Here is a 19,774-nt window from a genome sequence, read left to right as displayed (position 1 = left end):
CTCTGCCAGTGGCCTGTTAAGGGTGAGGCACTAAAGGCTAAGAAGCAGAACTGGAGTTCACTGGTTATGTAGACTCTATTGCCATGACCAGGAGGGAACAGCAGCCATCACAGATATAAGGTAGACGAACAGGTTAGTTGGGGGTGTGAGTTTGAATGGAGAAAAATTGGAGGAAGTGAAGTGTTTTAGACACCTGGTAGTGGATATGGCAGCAAATGGAACCATGTTAATGGAAGTGAGATCCTTATTGGGAGGGCAAAAATGGTTGAGTTCGAAGGTATAGTAGTCCCACCATTATCATTTGGGTGTTAGGCATAGACCATAGACAAGACTGTGTACAGGAAGGAGGGTGTGTTGGAAATGAAATGTTTGAGGTGAGTATGTGGTGTGAGGTGGTTTGATAGAGTAAATAATGAAAGGGTTAGAGAGGTGTGTTAACAAAAACAGTGTAGTTGAGTAAGCTGAAGAGGGTGCACTTTTGCAAATAAGTGAGTACCAAGCACACTGAGATAAGATTTTATTGTAAGAATTTTGTTTCGTTGCACAGGTGTTCAATGTTTGTGGTGGCTAGCAACCAGTGATTCTTCTAAGTGCTCTGTTTTGTATGGTTTGCAGCTTTGTCATATTTGCTTTTGACAAGGTGGATGACCAGGCAAGCAAGATATGACTGATAGTGGAGCTGATCAATTGTTTGCAAAGGATACTAATCTTTTTCTAGTCCAAATCTTGGATCAGCAAGTGTTCTGAGGGTACGTGCTTGTTTATGGCCTTTGTGGTGTAGAGAATGAATGACATGTGTCTTATTGTGAAACACAGTATGGTTGGAGTTTTGGTGAATGTGAGTAGCTGACCATACAGAGTGATGGGAGGGTGCAGGTTAGATTAATTTCTGTTAGTATTTAAGAGGGTGAATGTGAATATCCATGATGATGAAGACATTCTGTTTTCAGGGCGCTACTGTTCTTGTTGCACAAAGTGTTGTTGTCTTATGTATGCAGCTGTTGTCTTTATTGTTCATATGTTAGTAACTTAAGGCTCTGAGTTCAATTCTAAATCTTTTCCAATTCATCCACCTAAGTTGAGAAGGTGGTTGCTGATGCATATTGGTTCTTGTTTTTCTGTTAAAATTAAGTGATACTATCTGTTGACCAGGATTACCATTCTTTCCTGTTTTGATGAATGTTGGAAAATCAGGGCTAACACATGGTGCTAACCACAAGAAAATTTAGTTACGAAGAATGAGCAGTGTGAGTAAAGTGTTGCCAGTAGTTCACATGCAAGTGAGGCAGAAAGAAAAGACAGCTACCTGGGTCAGAGGAGTGCAACTTGACAACAACTGAAGTGCTAAGATCTGATTACTCAAATGCCAATAACTAAACTTTCATTTTTTGACTCAGTAGGGTACGTCATGTGATGAGGTTTCCTAGAAAATATGAAGAAGTGTCTTTTATTTGCAATATATTGGCCAGAGGTAAATATGGGTATCTGGATGGAAAATTTGGGCATTTGGTAATTGTGAGCTCTACTGCCATGAAATTTTCGTAGTTATTAATCACTATTTGTTTAGTATTACTTTTCACTGCAATCAAAATTGCATTATGAGGTTCTTTGGCAAACCATCTGATTTATCTTTTCTGCCATGGCAGTTGATCAAGATCAGGTCAGGGTTAAGGATCCAGTGAAGGTTCCTTAACTCCACTCCTTTCAATAGTTACCATGTTGATATAGCAGGCTAAAGAATCCTTAAAACCTCAGGGCCATGTTACTCCAATAGGTTTTGTGTTTGCCTCCTGAGGAGCTCATCAAATGTTATTGCATCAGTCTTCTGAACCCTTTATCTTTACTGAACAAGTAACCTTTTGATATCAATTTTTCATGTAGTGAAGAGGCAAAGTAAAACTTGGTACATGACTCCTCTGCTTTCTAACAAGATGAAGGTTTTGGGGCTCTTGGTGATTTGTGGGATGGAACCATCATGATTAATTTGGTTGTGGATGCTTTCTTTGTTTCAGTATGCTGGAAGCCATGTGATTATAATTTCCTCTATTGGTAAATTGCCTGAATATGGGTAATCTGGGAGCTTTTAGAATCAGTCAAATGTCAGTGGCAAGCTGGTTCCCATCATTTAAGATCCAGAAAATCTCCACAAAAGGAGCTTCTATGAGAGCTTCATATAGGGAAGGCCATTTATTGCTAGTAGCTCTTTGGTTGCCATTCCAGTGATGCCTGGCTTGGCAATATGAAAAAAAGATGTGCAGGAATGACTGCAGTTACTATCTTCATAGATATAATGTTTCATAATCTGTGTATAGTGCTCACTTTTGTTTCTTCTTTTGTTGCTTACAGAGCTTTAGACACTTGGACAGGCCATCTGTATGCACAGAGTGCTACTGTTTAACTGTTTATATGATACATGCTTAGTATTCTCTCTAGGATTCTTTTACAGACCTTAATAGGAACTTTTTGAAATTACTGCTCTGCTTGCTATTTACCAGGAAATCAATCCTCCTCATTTTGTTACACTGCTCCACTGCTGTCAGACTGAATAACTTTCAAAACACTTCAAAGTGTTAAACCATCTTACCCTCCTACTTTATTATATAACCTCTTGACCACCTTCTCTGAGATCCAGGGGTATTTATAACTCTAAGGCTGTACCACACTCAGTATCAGGGATAGAACAAATTCCTCTGAAGTGAGAAGTTCTTTGACGAGACTGTAATCTGGTTCATCAGCTGACAAAAAATACAGCCTCACCAAAGGTGACTTTTGACTTGAGGTGTAAGCTCAAGCAGGCAGAGTCCAATAACACCCTATGTTTGGATAAACACAATCAATTTACTGCATGACACAATGAATAGCTGAGAAAAAGTGTTAGGCCAGCATGTATATGCACTGCATATTTGGCGAGTCAGTTCCATGTTCAAATTTGTGATGAAAATTGAATGTATATTACACCACATTTACTAGGAATTAAACATTAGTAAAACCAGTAATGCCAATGATCAGGAACTAAAATTTGAGACAAACATGATATAAAGCTTGCTATTATGCCATTTCCCCTGAAAAACTGAAATTTATCCTCCCCTCCAGTGTTTACTTTTCTAAAAGAATAAATAAAATAAAAGAAGGAACAGAGAAGGTGGCCAAAAGAGGATTTTCCCTCTTAGACACAATCCTCTGTTCTTAATGCTACCTCGCTGATGCAGGAAATGGCAAATATGTATGAAAAAACTTACTATTATTTATTATTCATTTATTTTGCTTTGTCGCTGTCTCCCGTGTTAGCGAGGTAGCGCAAGGAAACAGACGAAAGAATGGCCCAACCCACCCACATACACATGTATATACATATACGTCCACACACGCAAATATACATACCTATACATCTCAACGTATACATGTATATACACACACAGACATATACATATATACACGTGTACATAATTCATACTATCTGCCTTTATTCATTCCCATCGCCACCCCGCCACACATGTAATAACAACCCCCTCCCCCCTCATGTGTGCGAGGTAGCGCTAGGAAAAGACAACAAAGGCCCCATTCGTTCACACTCAGTCTCTAGCTGTCATGTAATAATGCATCGAAACCACAGCTCCCTTTCCACATCCAGGCTCCACAGAACTTTCCATGGTTTACCCCAGACGCTTCACATGCCCTGGTTCAATCCATTGACAGCACGTCGGCCCCGGGATACCACATCGTTCCAATTCACTCTATTCCTTGCACGCCTTTCACCCTCCTGCATGTTCAGGCCCTGATCACTCAAAATCTTTTTCACTCCATCTTTCTACCTCCAATTTGGTCTCCCACTTCTCCTCGTTCCCTCCACCTCCGACACATATATCCTCTTGGTCAATCTTTCCTCACTCATTCTTTCCATGTGACCGAACCATTTCAAAACACCCTCTTCTGCTCTCTCAACCACACTCTTTTTATTACAACACATCTCTCTTACCCTATTTTTACTTACTCAATCAAACCACCTCACACCACATATTGTCCTCAAACATCTCATTTCCAGCATATCCACCCTCCTGTGCAAAACTCTATCCATAGCCCACGCCTCGCAACCATACAACATTGTTGGAACCACCATTCCTTCAAACATACCAATTTTTGCTGTCCGAGATAATGTTCTCGACTTCCACACATTCTTCAAGGCTCCCAGAATTTTCGCCCCCTCCCCCACCTTTTGAATCACTTCCGCTTCCATGGTTCCATCCGCTGCCAAATACACTCCCAGATATCTCAAACACTTCACTTCCTCCAGTTTTTCTCCATTCAAACTTACCTCCCAATTGACTTGACCCTCGACCCTACTGTACCTAATAACCTTGCTCTTATTCACATTTACTCTCAACTTTCTTCTCTCACACACTTTACTAAACTCAGTCACCAGCTTCTGCAGTTTCTCACATGAATCAGCCACCAGCGCTGTATCATCAGCGAACAACAACTGACTCACTTCCCAAGCTCTCTGATCCACAACAGACTGCATACTTGCCCCTCTTTCCAAAACTCTTACATTCACCTCCCTAACAACCCCATCCATAAACAAATTAAACAACCATGGAAACATCACACACCCCTGCCGCAAACCTACATTCACTGAGAACCAATCACTTTCCTCTCTTCCTACACGTACACATGCCTTACATCCTCGATAAAAACTTTTCACTGCTTCTAACAACTTGCCTCCCACACCATATATTCTTAATACCTTCCACAGAGCATCTCTATCAACTCTATCATATGCCTTCTCTAGATCCATAAATGCTACATACAAATCCATTTGCTTTTCTAAGTATTTCTCACATACATTCTTCAAAGCAAACACCTGATCCACACATCCTCTACCACTTCTGAACCCACACTGCTCTTCCCCAATCTGATGCCCTGTACATGCCTTCACCCTCTCAATCAATATCCTCCCATATAATTTACCAGGAATACTCAACAAACTTATACCTCTGTAATTTGAGCACTCAACCTTTGTCCCCTTTGCCTTTGTACAGTGCCACTATGCAGGCATTCCACCAATCATCAGGCACTTCACCATGAGTCATACATACATTAAATAACCTTACCAACCAGTCACCCCCTTTTTTAATAAATTCCACAGCAATACCAACCAACCCTGCTGCCTTGCCAGCTTTCATCTTCCGCAAAGCTTTTACTACTACTTCTCTGTTTACCAAATCATTTTCCCTAACCCTCTCACTTTACACACCACCTCGACCAAAACACCCTATATCTGCCACTCTATCATCAAACACATTCAACAAACCTTCAAAATACTCACTCCATCTCCTTCTCACATCACCACTACTTGTTATCACCTCCCCTTTAGCCCCCTTCACTGAGGTTCCCATTTGTTCCCTTGTCTTACGCACTTTATTTACCTCCTTCCAAAACATCTTTTTATTCTGCCTAAAATTTGATGATACTCTCTCACCCCAACTCTCATTTGCCCTCTTTTTCACCTCTTGCACCTTTCTCTTGACCTCCTGCCTCTTTCTTTTATACATCTCCCACTCATTTGCATTATTTCCCTGCAAAAATCGTCCGAATGCCTCTCTCTTCTCTTTCACTAATACTCTTACTTCTTCATCCCACCACTCACTACCCTTTTTAATCTGCCCACCTCCCATGCTTCTCATGCCACAAGCATCTTTTGCGCAAGCCATCACTGCTTACCTAAATACAACTCATTCATCCCCCACTCCCCTTACCTCCCTTGTTCTCACCTTTCTCCATTCTGTACTCAGTCTCTCCTGGTACTTCCTCAAACAAGTCTCCTTCCCAAGCTCACTTACTCTCACCACTCTCTTCACCCCAACATTTTCCCTTCTTTTCTGAAACCTCTACAAATCTTTACCTTCGCCTCCACAAGATAATGATCAGACATCCCTCCAGTTGCACCTCTCAGCACATTAACATCCAAAAGTCTCTCTCGCACGCCTATCAATTAACACGTAATCCAATAACGCTCTCTGGCCATCTCTCCTACTTACATACGTATATTTATGTATATCTCTCTTTTTAAACCAGGTATTCCCAATCACCAGTCCTTTTTCAGCACATAAATCTACAAGCTCTTCACCATTTCCATTTACAACACTGAACACCCCATGTATACCAATTATTCCCTCAACTGCCACATTACTCACCTTTGCATTCAAATCACCCATCACTATAACCCGGTCTCGTGCATCAAAACTACTAACATATTCATTCAGCTGCTCCCAAAGCACTTGCCTCTCATGATCTTTCTTCTCATGCCCAGGTGCATATGCGCCAATAATCACCCATCTCTCTCCATAAACTTTCAGTTTTACCCATATCAAGCTAGAGTTTACTTTCTTACACTCTATCACATACTCCCACCACTCCTGTTTCAGGAATAGAGCTACTCCTTCCCTTGCTCTTGTCCTCTCACTAACCCCCTGACTTTACTCCCAAGACATTCCCAAACCACTCTTCCCCTTTACCCTTGAGCTTCGTTTCACTCAGAGCCAAAAGATCCAGGTTCCTTTCCTCAAACATACTACCTATCTCTCCTTTTTTCTCATCTTGGTTACATCCACACACATTTAGACACCCCAATCTGAGCCTTCGAGGAGGATGAGCACTCCCCGCGTGACTCCTTCTGTTTCCCCTTTTAGAAAGTTGAAATACAAGTTAAAATACAAACTACAGCTACCAAATGTTTCTCCTTGATGCTTCTACCAACTATTTCTACCTAATGTCTTCCTAATGTTCTAAACCACTATTTTTACCTGAAGTTCCCTTGCAATGCTTCTACCTGCTACCTCTACTTAATATTTCTCCCTAATGCTACTGTCTAACATTCCTACCAACTACTCTCATTGCATTTTATGCCTGATATGTCATCTCTCATGCTTTCAATTCATAATTAAGAATTATGTAACATTAAGTCATGGATAGAAAGAGTCAGCATGATGTCTTTCTCCTGCAACTTAATTATCCGACTGCATCATGTAGATGCCCACTCTGAGTGCACCATGTCCAAAGTACTTTGTATTTATAAATCATTTATGTACTTATCCCTACGTAGAGGGGATAAAGGATACCATGCACTTACCTCATGTGTGTCACAGAAGGCAACAGAGGTAAGAACAGGTTGCCAGAAATCTCCTTCTAAATATAGTTACGGAGGGAGCACCCTAGTGGGGATTTTTTCTCAAAGGTTTAGTCATCTGTTCCTGAAACTACTTCACTACGGTGGGAAATTGAAAAAAAAAATATGTATGTTTCCCAATAACATTAACTAGCCTCATTTGATATCACTTTATTGTATGAGGAAATGACAAATGCAGAGGTATGAGAAAACAGCTTTAATCTTCCGAGATATTCAAATACAGCAGCTGATATATTCACTTGTCCTAGTATAGCTCACAAACACCTTCCATCTTGCATCCTGCTTTCACATTTCATAACAAGATTTCATATACGTAAGCCATAAAGTACAAGAGATTATCATCACTGGAAAGAACCACAAACAATGTTAAATTACATGACAGACTGAACAAACAGCAAAAGCTTTTCTTTGCAACTATTGTCTTTATAATCAGCACCAGATTTCTATAAAACAAAAGGAGTTACAAACCTTCAGTCACAGTGTGTCTACAAATGCCAAGCAAAACTCAGTAACAAGATCATGGCCTAATTGATGGCCTAAAGGATCCAGATGAGGTGCACTGAACAGTACCAATACCAAACTGATCCCTTATGCTTTATCATAAATCTCTTAAACTATCTATGAAACTGCCGCAACAAAATTAAATTGTGAATGTGACAGTCCAACCTTAAACAGCTAATTACTTTACTTATTGTCATATCAAAGTTATCCTCACTGTTGGAGGCCCTTATCTATGTTCTCCAAATTATGTTATTTGGAACAAACCTAAAAAGAAAGCTTTCACTCCAACAATTTCACAAACTGTCACTGATCAAAATATGTTATCTATTAATCAAACTTTGTTGATCGCAAGAAAAAGTCCAAAACTGTGATTCTTTTAAGAAAAAGGAAACCTTTATGAGGAAAAGTTGTTTATTAATGAAATTTCTTAAAAAATATCAACAAAACTAGATTTGTGACAAAAATCTGACATAAATTAATGGAAACAGGAGTGATTAATATATGGCTACAAATCTCTAACAGAGCGTACTGTAATTAATAAACCAATAGCTGCAAGAGAACACTGATACAGTTTATCATTTATGATCAGAGGAGGTAGCTATTGGACAGAAACCTTACTAACATAGTTTTTTTATACCTAACAGGCACCTAAGATAATGTTAATAAAAATGATTAAACTTTAATGAAGAATGCAACTTCCTCCTCACCCTTTGCCTAATCACTGGTTTTTGACTAATTCAGTGTGTATATGTTTTGTTAATGTCATATCTGGTGGAAAAAGGGGGAACTGCAAGTACAGAATGCTTAATTGAGATTGTATTAAAAGTTTTTTTTAATTCTATTGTGCAGGTGTTGAATGTTTATAGTTTCTTGACAGCCAGTGACTTATGTGGGCTCTGTTTTGTGTGATGTGCAGCACTGTTATATTTGCTTTTGACAGGATGGATCACCAGGTTATGATGACCTATATGTGGATAGGTGTATCCAGGCTTTGCCAACAAATGACAAATAACATACACAAAAAGCCATCTTTGACGAGGCTGCATCATCCTTAGCGAACAGAAAGGAGTTCAGTGTTGCTGATGGCCTTCCCATCCCAGGGAAGCCCACCTTAACTTGCTCCTACATGTGGTGCAGGTTAAAATCTTCAGGAGCCCCATAAAGGTAGTGCTGGGGTTTCATTAACAAAATGAATATCATATATCATAAGTAACCCTAGGACCCATTTTATAGCACTCCAGTTGTGAATGTAGTCACTTCCATGTATGACATATGGTGTACCTCAACGGGACCCTCTAAACACTGAAGAACTAATACTGTGCTAAGCAATGCTGAAATCTCATTACAACTGCTACAAAAATGCCTTCATGCAGTATAACAGATACCAAACACATCCTTACCCAAGAGACAGCATAATACCTTGTTAATGCTCTGTAATGACACCCTATGTGATGAGGATTAAAAAATGTGGACATGCACAAGTGGCAAGTGTTATTAACCATAGTTTTTGCCAGCCTTCACATTAACATACCTATTTTGCTTAAGAGGCTACCGTTTTGTGTAAGGGACGGCATATAAAATGCTTCTAACATTTATTCATGAGGCTTAGAAAACTTTTGGGGCAGATGGAGTGTACACATGGAATTGAAATATCACAATGCTAAAAAGATACAGTACAATGCTTGACGTTTTGGCATTTACCAATACTGAGCTACTTACTAATATATTCTAATTATCTATCTCCAATAAAATATTCTCAAAACCAACATCACAGCCAAATTTTTTTACTCATAATTACGGTCTTTAGAGAAAACTAACTTAAACTTTCTTATGCTTCCCTCTACATTTCCTTTATTGAGTGCTAATTCAAATCTTACTAAAAACTTAAATGAAGTTATCAAAAGCTTTTATCACATATATGGAACAGCAATGACAGAAAAAATATCAATACACTGTGCTTCATACATAAATAAACAGTGAAAAGGTATCTAAATTCAATGTCTGAATACAGTTCTTAACAACCATTAATTAGAATAATATTCATATGGCACAGAGTTTCATATATAAATAAACTGTGAAAAAAGTAACTAAATTTAATGAATACAATTCTTCATAACCATTAATTTGAGTAACACTCACATGACATCTTCAATACGTTTATTCAAATGCTCATAACGTGCCCATATTTAAATGGTGTTATGGTAAATTTTGTGTAAACCTTAAGTAAAGAAAAATCATTTGTGCCAAGAAAATGAGTTCAAAGCTGATGTATTCTGATTTTCTGACAAATGTTGAAGTAACTCCATACCTCTAAAATATGATAATATTTAACATACATAAACCTGAGACAAAGATTGTGTACAATAAAAATGTATACATTAATAGGTATAAAAGCATGATTGAAATAATAAAAATAATAATGAAAGAAGAACACTTACATAAATTATTTCTTCGGTGGCATTGCACAAACTTCCTCACACTCCAGATCAGTTACATTTACACCATCTTCCTCTACACCTTCTTTCTGAGCTGCTTCTGAAGCTTCTAATCCAAGGGCCTGGAATCAAATACCATCAATGTGGTAATTCTCTGAAAATTTAGATTATCCAAAGGACCATTTCATTTCTGATCCAAAAACCTCTCAATTTAGGATAGATATGGAGAGGCTCCAAGTAGGAAAATCTTTACAAAGCAAATTCACTAAAAGCTAAACCATACAAGAATGGGTAAGGTGTTACAATTTGTTTCACAAATATCAAAATGTTTTATAATAAATCAATTATAATCAGACCTGGCTTTCAAAAGTTATTACTTTTCTATCTGTCATTTTCTGAACTTTCAGTACTGTGGCCTATGGAACCAATCAGAAATATATTCTTCTAAAATTAGAAACAAGGAAAATATTTTTTGATATTGCAGTTATGTCTTTCAAAATTCTTTCTAATTTCAACCAATTATCTTGTCTCATTGTGTCAAAAAGCCAATAGCTAATCACAAAGAATATGCTAGAAAACATCTAGGTATCGTCCATCCTTACTCTCGAGTCATTTCATATCTCCAGCGTACATCAACCTTCACAGTTCTATGGCCATAGTCTATATCATTAAAAGGTTACAGTGTTGACAAGGGGTATTTGCTTGATTCATGTAACTCTACTACTATTAATATATCTCGTATGCTTAGTTGGGAAATTTGTGATCCTGAGAGATAGGAAATAGACAAAGCAGATTACTCAAATGAAGTTATTATCAAGCTAAGTAAGATCTGCCTTTTGTTTTTCTTCTTGAGGATAAACTTAGCATCAGGTAATTCATCATATGGTTGTAAGGGTTGATTGTAAATGTGAATAAAAGCAAGATTATTAGGTTTAGCAGAAAAATGAAACTTATTATTGGAAGTGTATTCAAATGGAGCCAAAGGGTAGGTAAGGGGGCTAAAATCTTGGGTGCTCTGAGGAATGTGTGAAGAGAAAGTTTCTAAGGGAAAAGATGGGTATGTGTGATGATATGGTAGCCCATCAGTGCTGTATGGCTGCGAGATGTAGGTGTTAGACAAAAATGAAAAGAATTGCGTTAATGTGCTGGAAATTAAATGTTTGAGGAAAATATGCTTTGAGATGATGGGGGATACAATTAGAAATGATATGTTTAAAAAATCCCTGGGGATATGGGATTAAGAATACTTCCCACGTATTCCCTGCGTGTCGTAGAAGGTGACTAAAAGGGGAGGGAGCGGGGGCTGGAAATCCTTCCCTCTCGTTTTTTTTTTTTTTTTTTTTCCAAAAGGAGGAACAGAAGGGGGCCAGGTGAGGATATCCCACAAAGGCCCAGTCCTCTGTTCTTAACGCTACCTCGCTAACGCGGGAAATGGCGAATAGTTTAAAAGAAAAAGAAAAAAATGTTTAAAAAAATGTGCGTTTATAAGAGACATTGTATAAGAGAGCTGAAGAGGGTAATCTGAAATGGTTTAGTCATATGGAAAGAATGACTGAATGATTGAGGAAAGAATGGCTAAAAGGGTATACATGTTTGACATGGAAAGATTAAGGGAAACAAGGATACTAAGGAGGTGGTGAAAAGATGGGAGTGAAAGATGCTTTGAAGATTAGGGGCCTGAATATGCAGGAATGTGAAAGGCATGCACAAGACAGGGCGTATTGGAGTGATGTGGTTTACAGCGGATGATGTGTTGCAAATGGCTAAACTAGGGCACATGAAGTGGTTGGGGAAACCACAGAGAGGTCTTCATTGACAGAAGAAGGCTCTAGTTTCAATGAATTATACATGACAGCTGGAGAGTGGGTATGAGAGGATGAGGTCATTTTTCATGTGTTCCTAATGGTACCTTGGTAATGTGAGAAGCAGCAACCACGTATGAAAAAATATAATAATAATAGTGTGATAATAACAATAATACAAAAAATACATATAAATTTATCGAAAAACAAATGAAATATTTTATCTATTCATCATTTATTATACTTAACTGCCGTCTCCCACATTAGTGAGGTAGCACAAGGAAACAGATGAGGAATGACCCAACCCACCCACATACACATGTATATACATAAACGCCAACACACACACATATACATACATATACATTTCAACATTATATTTATTTATGTCATAAATATTTAGGTACAGTAGGGTTGAGGGTCAAGTCAATTGGGAGGTGAGTTTGAATGGAGAAAAACTGGAGGAAGTGAAGTGTTTTAGATATCTGGGAGTGGATCTGGCAGCGGATGGAACCATGGAAGCGGAAGTGGATCATAGGGTGGGGGAGGGGGCGAAAATTTTGGGAGCCTTGAAAAATGTGTGGAAGTCGAGAACATTATCTCGGAAAGCAAAAATGGGTATGTTTGAAGGAATAGTGGTTCCAACAATGTTGTATGGTTGCGAGGCGTGGGCTATGGATAGAGTTGTGCGCAGGAGGATGGATGTGCTGGAAATGAGATGTTTGAGGACAATGTGTGGTGTGAGGTGGTTTGATCGAGTAAGTAACGTAAGGGTAAGAGAGATGTGTGGAAATAAAAAGAGCGTGGTTGAGAGAGCAGAAGAGGGTGTTTTGAAATGGTTTGGGCACATGGAGAGAATGAGTGAGGAAAGATTGACCAAGAGGATATATGTGTCGGAGGTGGAGGGAACGAGGAGAAGAGGGAGACCAAATTGGAGGTGGAAAGATGGAGTGAAAAAGATTTTGTGTGATCGGGGCCTGAACATGCAGGAGGGTGAAAGGAGGGCAAGGAATAGAGGGAATTGGAGCGATGTGGTATACAGGGGTTGACGTGCTGTCAGTGGATTGAATCAAGGCATGTGAAGCGTCTGGGGTAAACCATGGAAAGCTGTGTAGGTATGTATATTTGCGTGTGTGGACGTGTGTATGTACATGTGTATGGGGGGGGGGGTTGGGCCATTTCTTTCGTCTGTTTCCTTGCGCTACCTCGCAAACGCGGGAGACAGCGACAAAGTATAAAAAAAAAAAAAAAAAAAAAAAAAAATAAATTCTAGCATATCATCATCATATAAAAAAGAATACTATACTTTCTCTCTTACCTTTAGAATAGCTGAGTTTTCAGCATGATCAGCTGGATTTTCTTGCTTAAATTCATAGAGAACTTTCTCTCCTTTACAACCCACAACTAGCAGTCCTCCATTCTGGAATCCATCTCCTTTCATATCACCTCCTACTGCCCACTCCTTGCCCTAAACAAAAAAAAATATGATATTAAGGGAATCCAGTTATAATACCTATGAGCCACATCAAATATGAATGCATAGTGACTGAAACAGTGAACACGCAGTGAGCTAGCACTGCACTGGTTGTCACACTACCCCATGGCTTATGGCTTCATGTGTCAGTGGGTTGCTGACATTCAATCCACAGACAATCTCTCCTTTTCAGATGTAACACATGACTGCATACAAACTGTGACTTATTTTTTTTTCCTATTTTTCCCGACCTGAGCTTTCCCTGGTTCCAAGTCGGGATGGTGCCTCTGATGGACAAGGGCTGGCTAGTTTTCTGGAATCCATTCCACCTCTACCAGCATTGCTAATGGATCAGGCCCTTTCTCTCTCCATTTGTGAAAACATCTGCAGCCTTAAATCCAATATCCCCTCTGTTAAAGAACATCTGTTTACTTCCTTCATTATCTGCTTATTCTCTCTCGAACTCAAATGTCGATGGATGCCTCTTCCCAACACTATCACATCAGTAACCAAAATCTCTACCATTGTTTCTTCTCCAAGGGCAGTGCTTATGCTTACTTTTCAAACTGGGATCCTCTTAGTCAATTTTCCTTTTCACAATCTCTTCATTAGTCTGAACTTAAGTGGAACTAGCTGCTACCAATTTCATTCCTTGAAATTTGTACATTCTAATAAATGCAAAGAAAATATGTTCAAAATTACTCATCAGATATAGCAACCTATATAATCCGCTGTTCTCATTCAACAGGAAGCTATCTAATTGTGCAGTAAAATATAACTATGAGCTACTGCAAATGTAATAAAATTGCAAAAAGCATTATTGCTTCTATTACCTTTCTTACTGCTTCACGTGCCACTCGGGAAAGAAGGGCTGGGACCATGTTTAGAAAGCCCAACTTTTTATACTGAAGAGCTTTAAAACTTTTCTTGTCAGTGTCAATGTACAGTTCTGAAAGTAAATTACATATGTAATTTTCACACAAACTAGTATGAAAGAGAACTGGAACAGGGCTGCATTTATAATATGCTATCTGTTACCAGAACTTACTTTAAAAGTGGTTACATTGCAACCAAAATGTCAATTTCAGCAAGACCATTACTGCTGAAGGATGAAAAAGAATACAGTTTCTATCTAACTATCTATATCTTCGATGCCTCTTCCAACTGGAACTCCCTCAGGGGGTGGCCTTGGCAGTAAAGTCTCCATAACCAAAGAACTCGTGCCTCTTCTTAGCCTTCATGCCTCACCCTTAACAGAGCCTAATAGAAGGCAACTCTAGTGCAGTGTTTGCAGAGGCTCCTACCTAATGTTCCTTCTGACTACTTCTACCTAATGTGTCTACCTAATGCTTCTGCATACTACTTCTACCTAATGCTCCTATCTAAATGTTCCAGCCTAATGCTTCTATCTATTGCTTCTACCATTTTGTCAGAAGGCAGGGCTAGCACAGAGTGCTCACCGCAGGAAAATCTAGAGTTACCAAGAATGAGCTGTGTGGGGGAGGTAAGTTGTTAGGAGCAGTGAAAAGTTTTTACCAAGGATGTAAGGCATGTGTATGAGTAGAAAGAGAGGAGAGAGATTGGTTCCCAGTGAATGTCAGTTTGCAACAGGGGTGTGTGATGTCTTCTTGGTTGTTTAATTTGTTTATGGATGAGGTGGTTAGGGAGGTAAATGCACGAGTTTTGGACAGAGGGGTGAGTATGCAGTCTGTTGTGGATGAGAGGGCCTGGGAAGTGAGTCAGTTGTTGTTTGCTGATGACACAGCTCTAGTGGCTGATTTGTGTGAGAAACTGCAGAGGTTGGTGACTGAGACTGGAAAAGTGTGTGAATGGAGAAAGCTGAGAGGAAATGTGAACAAGAGCAAGGTTATTAGGTACAGTAGGGTTGAGGGTCAAATTAATTGGGATGTAAGTTTGAATGGAGAAAAACTGGGGGAAGAGAAGTGTTGTAGATATCTGGGAGTGGACTTAGAAGTGGATGGAACCATGGAAGCAGAGGCGAGTCACAGGATGAGGGAGGAGGCGAAGGTTCTGGGAGTGTTGAAGAATGTGTGGAAGGAGAGAACGTTATCTTGGAGAGCAAAAATGGGTATGTTTGAAGGAATAGTAGTTCCAACAATGTTATATGCTTGCGAGGCATCGGCTATAGATAAAGCTGTACAGAGGAGTGTGGATGTACCAGAAATGAAATGTTTGAAGACAATATGTGCCATGAGGTGGTTTGATCAAGTAAGTAATGTCAGGGTAAGAGAGATGTATGGGAATAAAAAAAAGAGTATGGTTGAGAGAGCAGAAGAGGGTGTGTTGAAATGGTTTGGACACATGGAGAGAATGAGGGAGGAAAGATTGACAAAGAGGATATATGTGTGTCTGAGGTGGAAGGAACAAGGGGAAGTGGGAGACCAAATTGGAGGTGGAAGGATGGAGTGAAAAAGATTTTGAGTGATTGGGGCTTGAACATACAGGAGGGTGAGAGGCATGCAAGGAACAGAGTGAATTGGAATGATGTGGCATACCGAGTCAACTTGCTGTCAATGGACTGAACCACAGCATGTGAAGCATCTGGGGTATATATATATGTGTGTATATGAGTGGATGGGCCATTCTTTGTCTGTTTCCTGGTGCTATCTCGCTGATGCAGGAAACAGTGATTATGTATGATAATAGTATATACATATATATGTCCGTGTATGTATATGAATGTAGATGTTGATATGTATATGTATGTATATGTGCGTGTCTGGGTGATGATGTATATATATGTTTATATGAGAGGTTGGGCCATTCTTCATCTGTTTCCTGGCACTACCTCGCTGATGTGGGAAACAATGATTAAGTATAATACAAAAATAAATATAAATAATATATATAATTCATTTACTTATATCTATTATACTTAATTGATGTTCCCTGTGTCAGCGAGGCAGAGCCAGGAAACATACGATGAATGGCACATCCGCTCATATACACAGACATATACATACATTTATATATATTTATTTATTTATTTTGCTTTGTCGCTGTCTCCCGCGTTTGCGAGGTAGCGCAAGGAAACAGATGAAAGAAATGGCCCAACCCACCCCCATACACATGTATATACATACACGTCCACACATGCAAATATACATACCTATACATCTCAATGTACACATATATATACACACACAGACATATATATATATATATACACATGTACATAATTCATACTGTCTGCCCTTTATTCATTCCCATCGCCACCTCGCCACACATGGAATAACATCCCCCTCCCCCCTCATGTGTGCGAGGTAGCGCTAGGAAAAGACAACACAGGCCCCATTCATTCACACTCAGTCTCTAGCTGTCATGTAATAATGCCCGAAACCACAGCTCCCTTTCCACATCCAGGCCCCACACAACCTTCCATGGTTTATCCCAGACTATTCACATGCCCTGATTCAATCCAGTGACAGCACGTCGACCCCAGTATACCACATCGATCCAATTCACTCTATTCCTTGCCCGCCTTTCACCCTCCTGCATGTTCAGGCCCCGATCACTCAAAATCTTTTTCACTCCATCTTTCCACCTCCAATTTGGTCTCCCCCTTCTCCTCGTTCCCTCCACCTCCGACACATATATCCTCTTGGTCAATCTTTCCTCACTCATTCTCTCCATGTGCCCAAACCATTTCAAAACACCCTCTTCTGCTCTCTCAACCACGCTCTTTTTATATACATGTACATATTCATGTTTATATTTGCTTGCCTTCATCCATCCCTGGTGCTATCCCATCCTACAGGAAACAGCATCACTACCCCTGCTTCAGCCAATGGACTGATCATACCTTGGCCAGCCTCCCACCTCAACACAGTTCATTCAAAACTGTACTTCAAGGATTACTGAGGAAAGTATAATAGTTTCTGCGTATTTACTTATGGTTATTATGTGCATAATCTGTAAGGGAAAACTAATCATTTCTACACACAGGGAGAGTTTATGATTCAGTATTAGGCATGATCTACCATACTTATCACATATGATTAAACAAATAACGATTTGGATTATTCACCTCCTTCAAAAAACTTGCCAGCCATAAATTCCTCTAAGCCAATTTCTTCGAGACCAATGCCAATAAGTCGGACTTGAGCCTCAGCAAGCTGTGGCGCTAAGAGACTTAACTCTTTAGCAGCCACCCTGCAGAACATTCATCCAAACCGTCGCATGAAGAACAAAATGCATCCCCCTTCTGACCAGAAACTGCTCATCTTCACTTCCTGAAAATATCACATTTCTTAATATAAATCTAAAGATCTCATCTCACCTCCTGCAAATATTACATTTCTTAATATAAATCTAAAGATAAGTTATGAGTATCCACTAGGCATGATTCAAAATAAAGTGTGTTTACAGTGAGTTTAAAAAAGAGAAGTTAGAATGATAAACAGTCAATGAACAGCTCATGAAGAAGGTTCATAATTCAAGTAAAATCACACATGGCAAATTCTCAAGAAAGATGGCAGAAATTAAACTATCAAAACTTAAAGTGTCCATTTAGGAAATAAATGAGGCAAACAGTTTTCACCTTATTTAAATTAAATCAAATCCACTAACATACCACATAAAAAGCAAATCTAGTGCAATTCTAAACAAATTTCTGGGACTAAGAAAACAATTAAAAAAGAAACTGAGTGACATGCTTTTCTGTTCAGAACTGGTCATGCGAGATAAGTGTAAAGATGAAGCTGAATTGAAAACATTAAAGGAATAGGGTTGTTAGTACAAATAATTCAATAAAGATCAGGTAGTAAGAAGTATGAAATGAAAGTTCTAGGGTAGAAATATACCATACAGTATCTTCATAGTTAAGAGGCCTCTGGGTAAATTCTCGGGCAACTTTCTGAGGATTAAGTTATGACAGCTGGGCATATCAAACAGTCAGGGAAAACCATGAAAAGGTTTGTGGTGTTCAGCTTTAGGTATGGAAATCTGGTATTTGGTGTATCATACATGACAGCTAGAAAGTGGATGGATTTCCCATGTTGCTGAGATAGCGTCAAGGACAGAGGACTGAGCCTTAGAGGAAAATCCTCACTTGGCTCTCTTCTCTGTTCCTTCTTTTGGAAAAGTAAAAACTGGAGAGGATGATTTCCAGCCTTTTGCTTCCACCCCTTTTAGTTGCCTTCCATGACACGCTGAGTATACGTGGGAAGTAATTTCTCCCCTATCCCTAAGGATACTATGCAAATATATGGTACATGTTTTGTACCTTCTGACATTTCTTAAAAAGGTATACAAAAAAAGCAAACCTAAAATATGGAAAAAGCAGTGGCTAATGGTAATTTTCTTGGGCTATATGGTCTTTTGACTCTTACATACAAGCAGTCTACTATCATAAACTAAACTTACGGTAAATATTAGCCGGCAGAGAAATACTGTAATTAATATGAAACAAAAACATGCCTTAAGTGATGGGGAAAAAAGACATGCAATGGTAAATACTTGGAATAAGAACATGCTACAAGTGTATGAGACAATGATATGCAGTAGTGCAACTTGTGTTATGAAGAGAGACGACGAGCAGTACCCAGAGCAAAGACGTACAGTAATTGGTATGCATAACAAATATGTACACTAAATATTGTATGGAATAAATACAAAAATATATTCAGGAAGTGCTTAGACCTTCAGGATCTTTACATAATTATGACTAAACCATGGCAGTTTTCTTTTCATTTCAATTTTCTTTTATTTTTTGCTGCTTTAATTGCGAGGTATGACCAAGATGAACAGTATTGCTCAGGTGTACTGTCTGAGTTTATCGTCTAAAATTAATAAACAGGACATTGTGCTCGAAATCAAGCTCCCAACAGTTACTGTTTTCAAATCCCTGCACTAGCACTGCATGACACTATCAGTTATTCACATTTAACTGCGATGGGGACGTATTACATACATCAATTTTGTACCGATGGTATCCATACGTCATATTATATTCCGTCAACTTCAAGATTATTAATAAACAAACCTCTTTCGTGTCTGCCTTTTTGACAATGTTGTCAGCTATTTTCTCCAGCACGGTCATCGTGGTTTATAGGTTCAGTCTCAATGACTCTCTGATGACTGGTAGTTTGGTATGTACCTGCGTCGTCACCGTGACACTGCAGTCACTGCTACTGATATTACTTCCTGGGGTGTGGGAATGTTTATTTTTCCGAGAACGAATGTTAGTAAGACAAGACACTACCGTTAGTAAGACAACAAACTGTCCTTACAACCTACGAGAAGTGAAAACCCCCACCACACTGCCATCTAGTTTCACTTTCCTGCACTAAGGTCTGGATTTGCTTGCATATCTCGATTAATTAGCTATGGATTCACATTAGAAATACAAATATGAAGA

At 39.0% G+C, this 19,774-nt stretch overlaps 1 protein-coding gene across 1 annotated transcript; it reads right to left on the bottom strand.

Annotated features, from left to right (window-relative positions):
* Positions 1-7,364: 7,364 nt before the first annotated feature.
* LOC139753598 (prostamide/prostaglandin F synthase-like) lies at positions 7,365-19,660 on the bottom strand. The gene is made up of 5 exons (XM_071670224.1): positions 19,400-19,660; positions 17,444-17,648; positions 14,229-14,344; positions 13,240-13,389; positions 7,365-10,241 (listed from the first exon to the last, which is right to left on the bottom strand). Exons 2-5 carry the CDS (start codon positions 17,577-17,579, stop codon positions 10,128-10,130), a joined length of 516 nt encoding a protein of 171 aa, XP_071526325.1. The 5' UTR covers positions 17,580-17,648; positions 19,400-19,660; the 3' UTR covers positions 7,365-10,127.
* Positions 19,661-19,774: the final 114 nt, after the last annotated feature.

The sequence above is a fragment of the Panulirus ornatus genome, chromosome 2 (assembly GCF_036320965.1).
Source record: "Panulirus ornatus isolate Po-2019 chromosome 2, ASM3632096v1, whole genome shotgun sequence".
Lineage (NCBI taxonomy): Eukaryota > Metazoa > Arthropoda > Malacostraca > Decapoda > Palinuridae > Panulirus > Panulirus ornatus.
The sequence above is the reverse complement of the archived record's forward strand: the minus strand, read 5'-3'. Positions and strand labels throughout refer to the sequence as shown.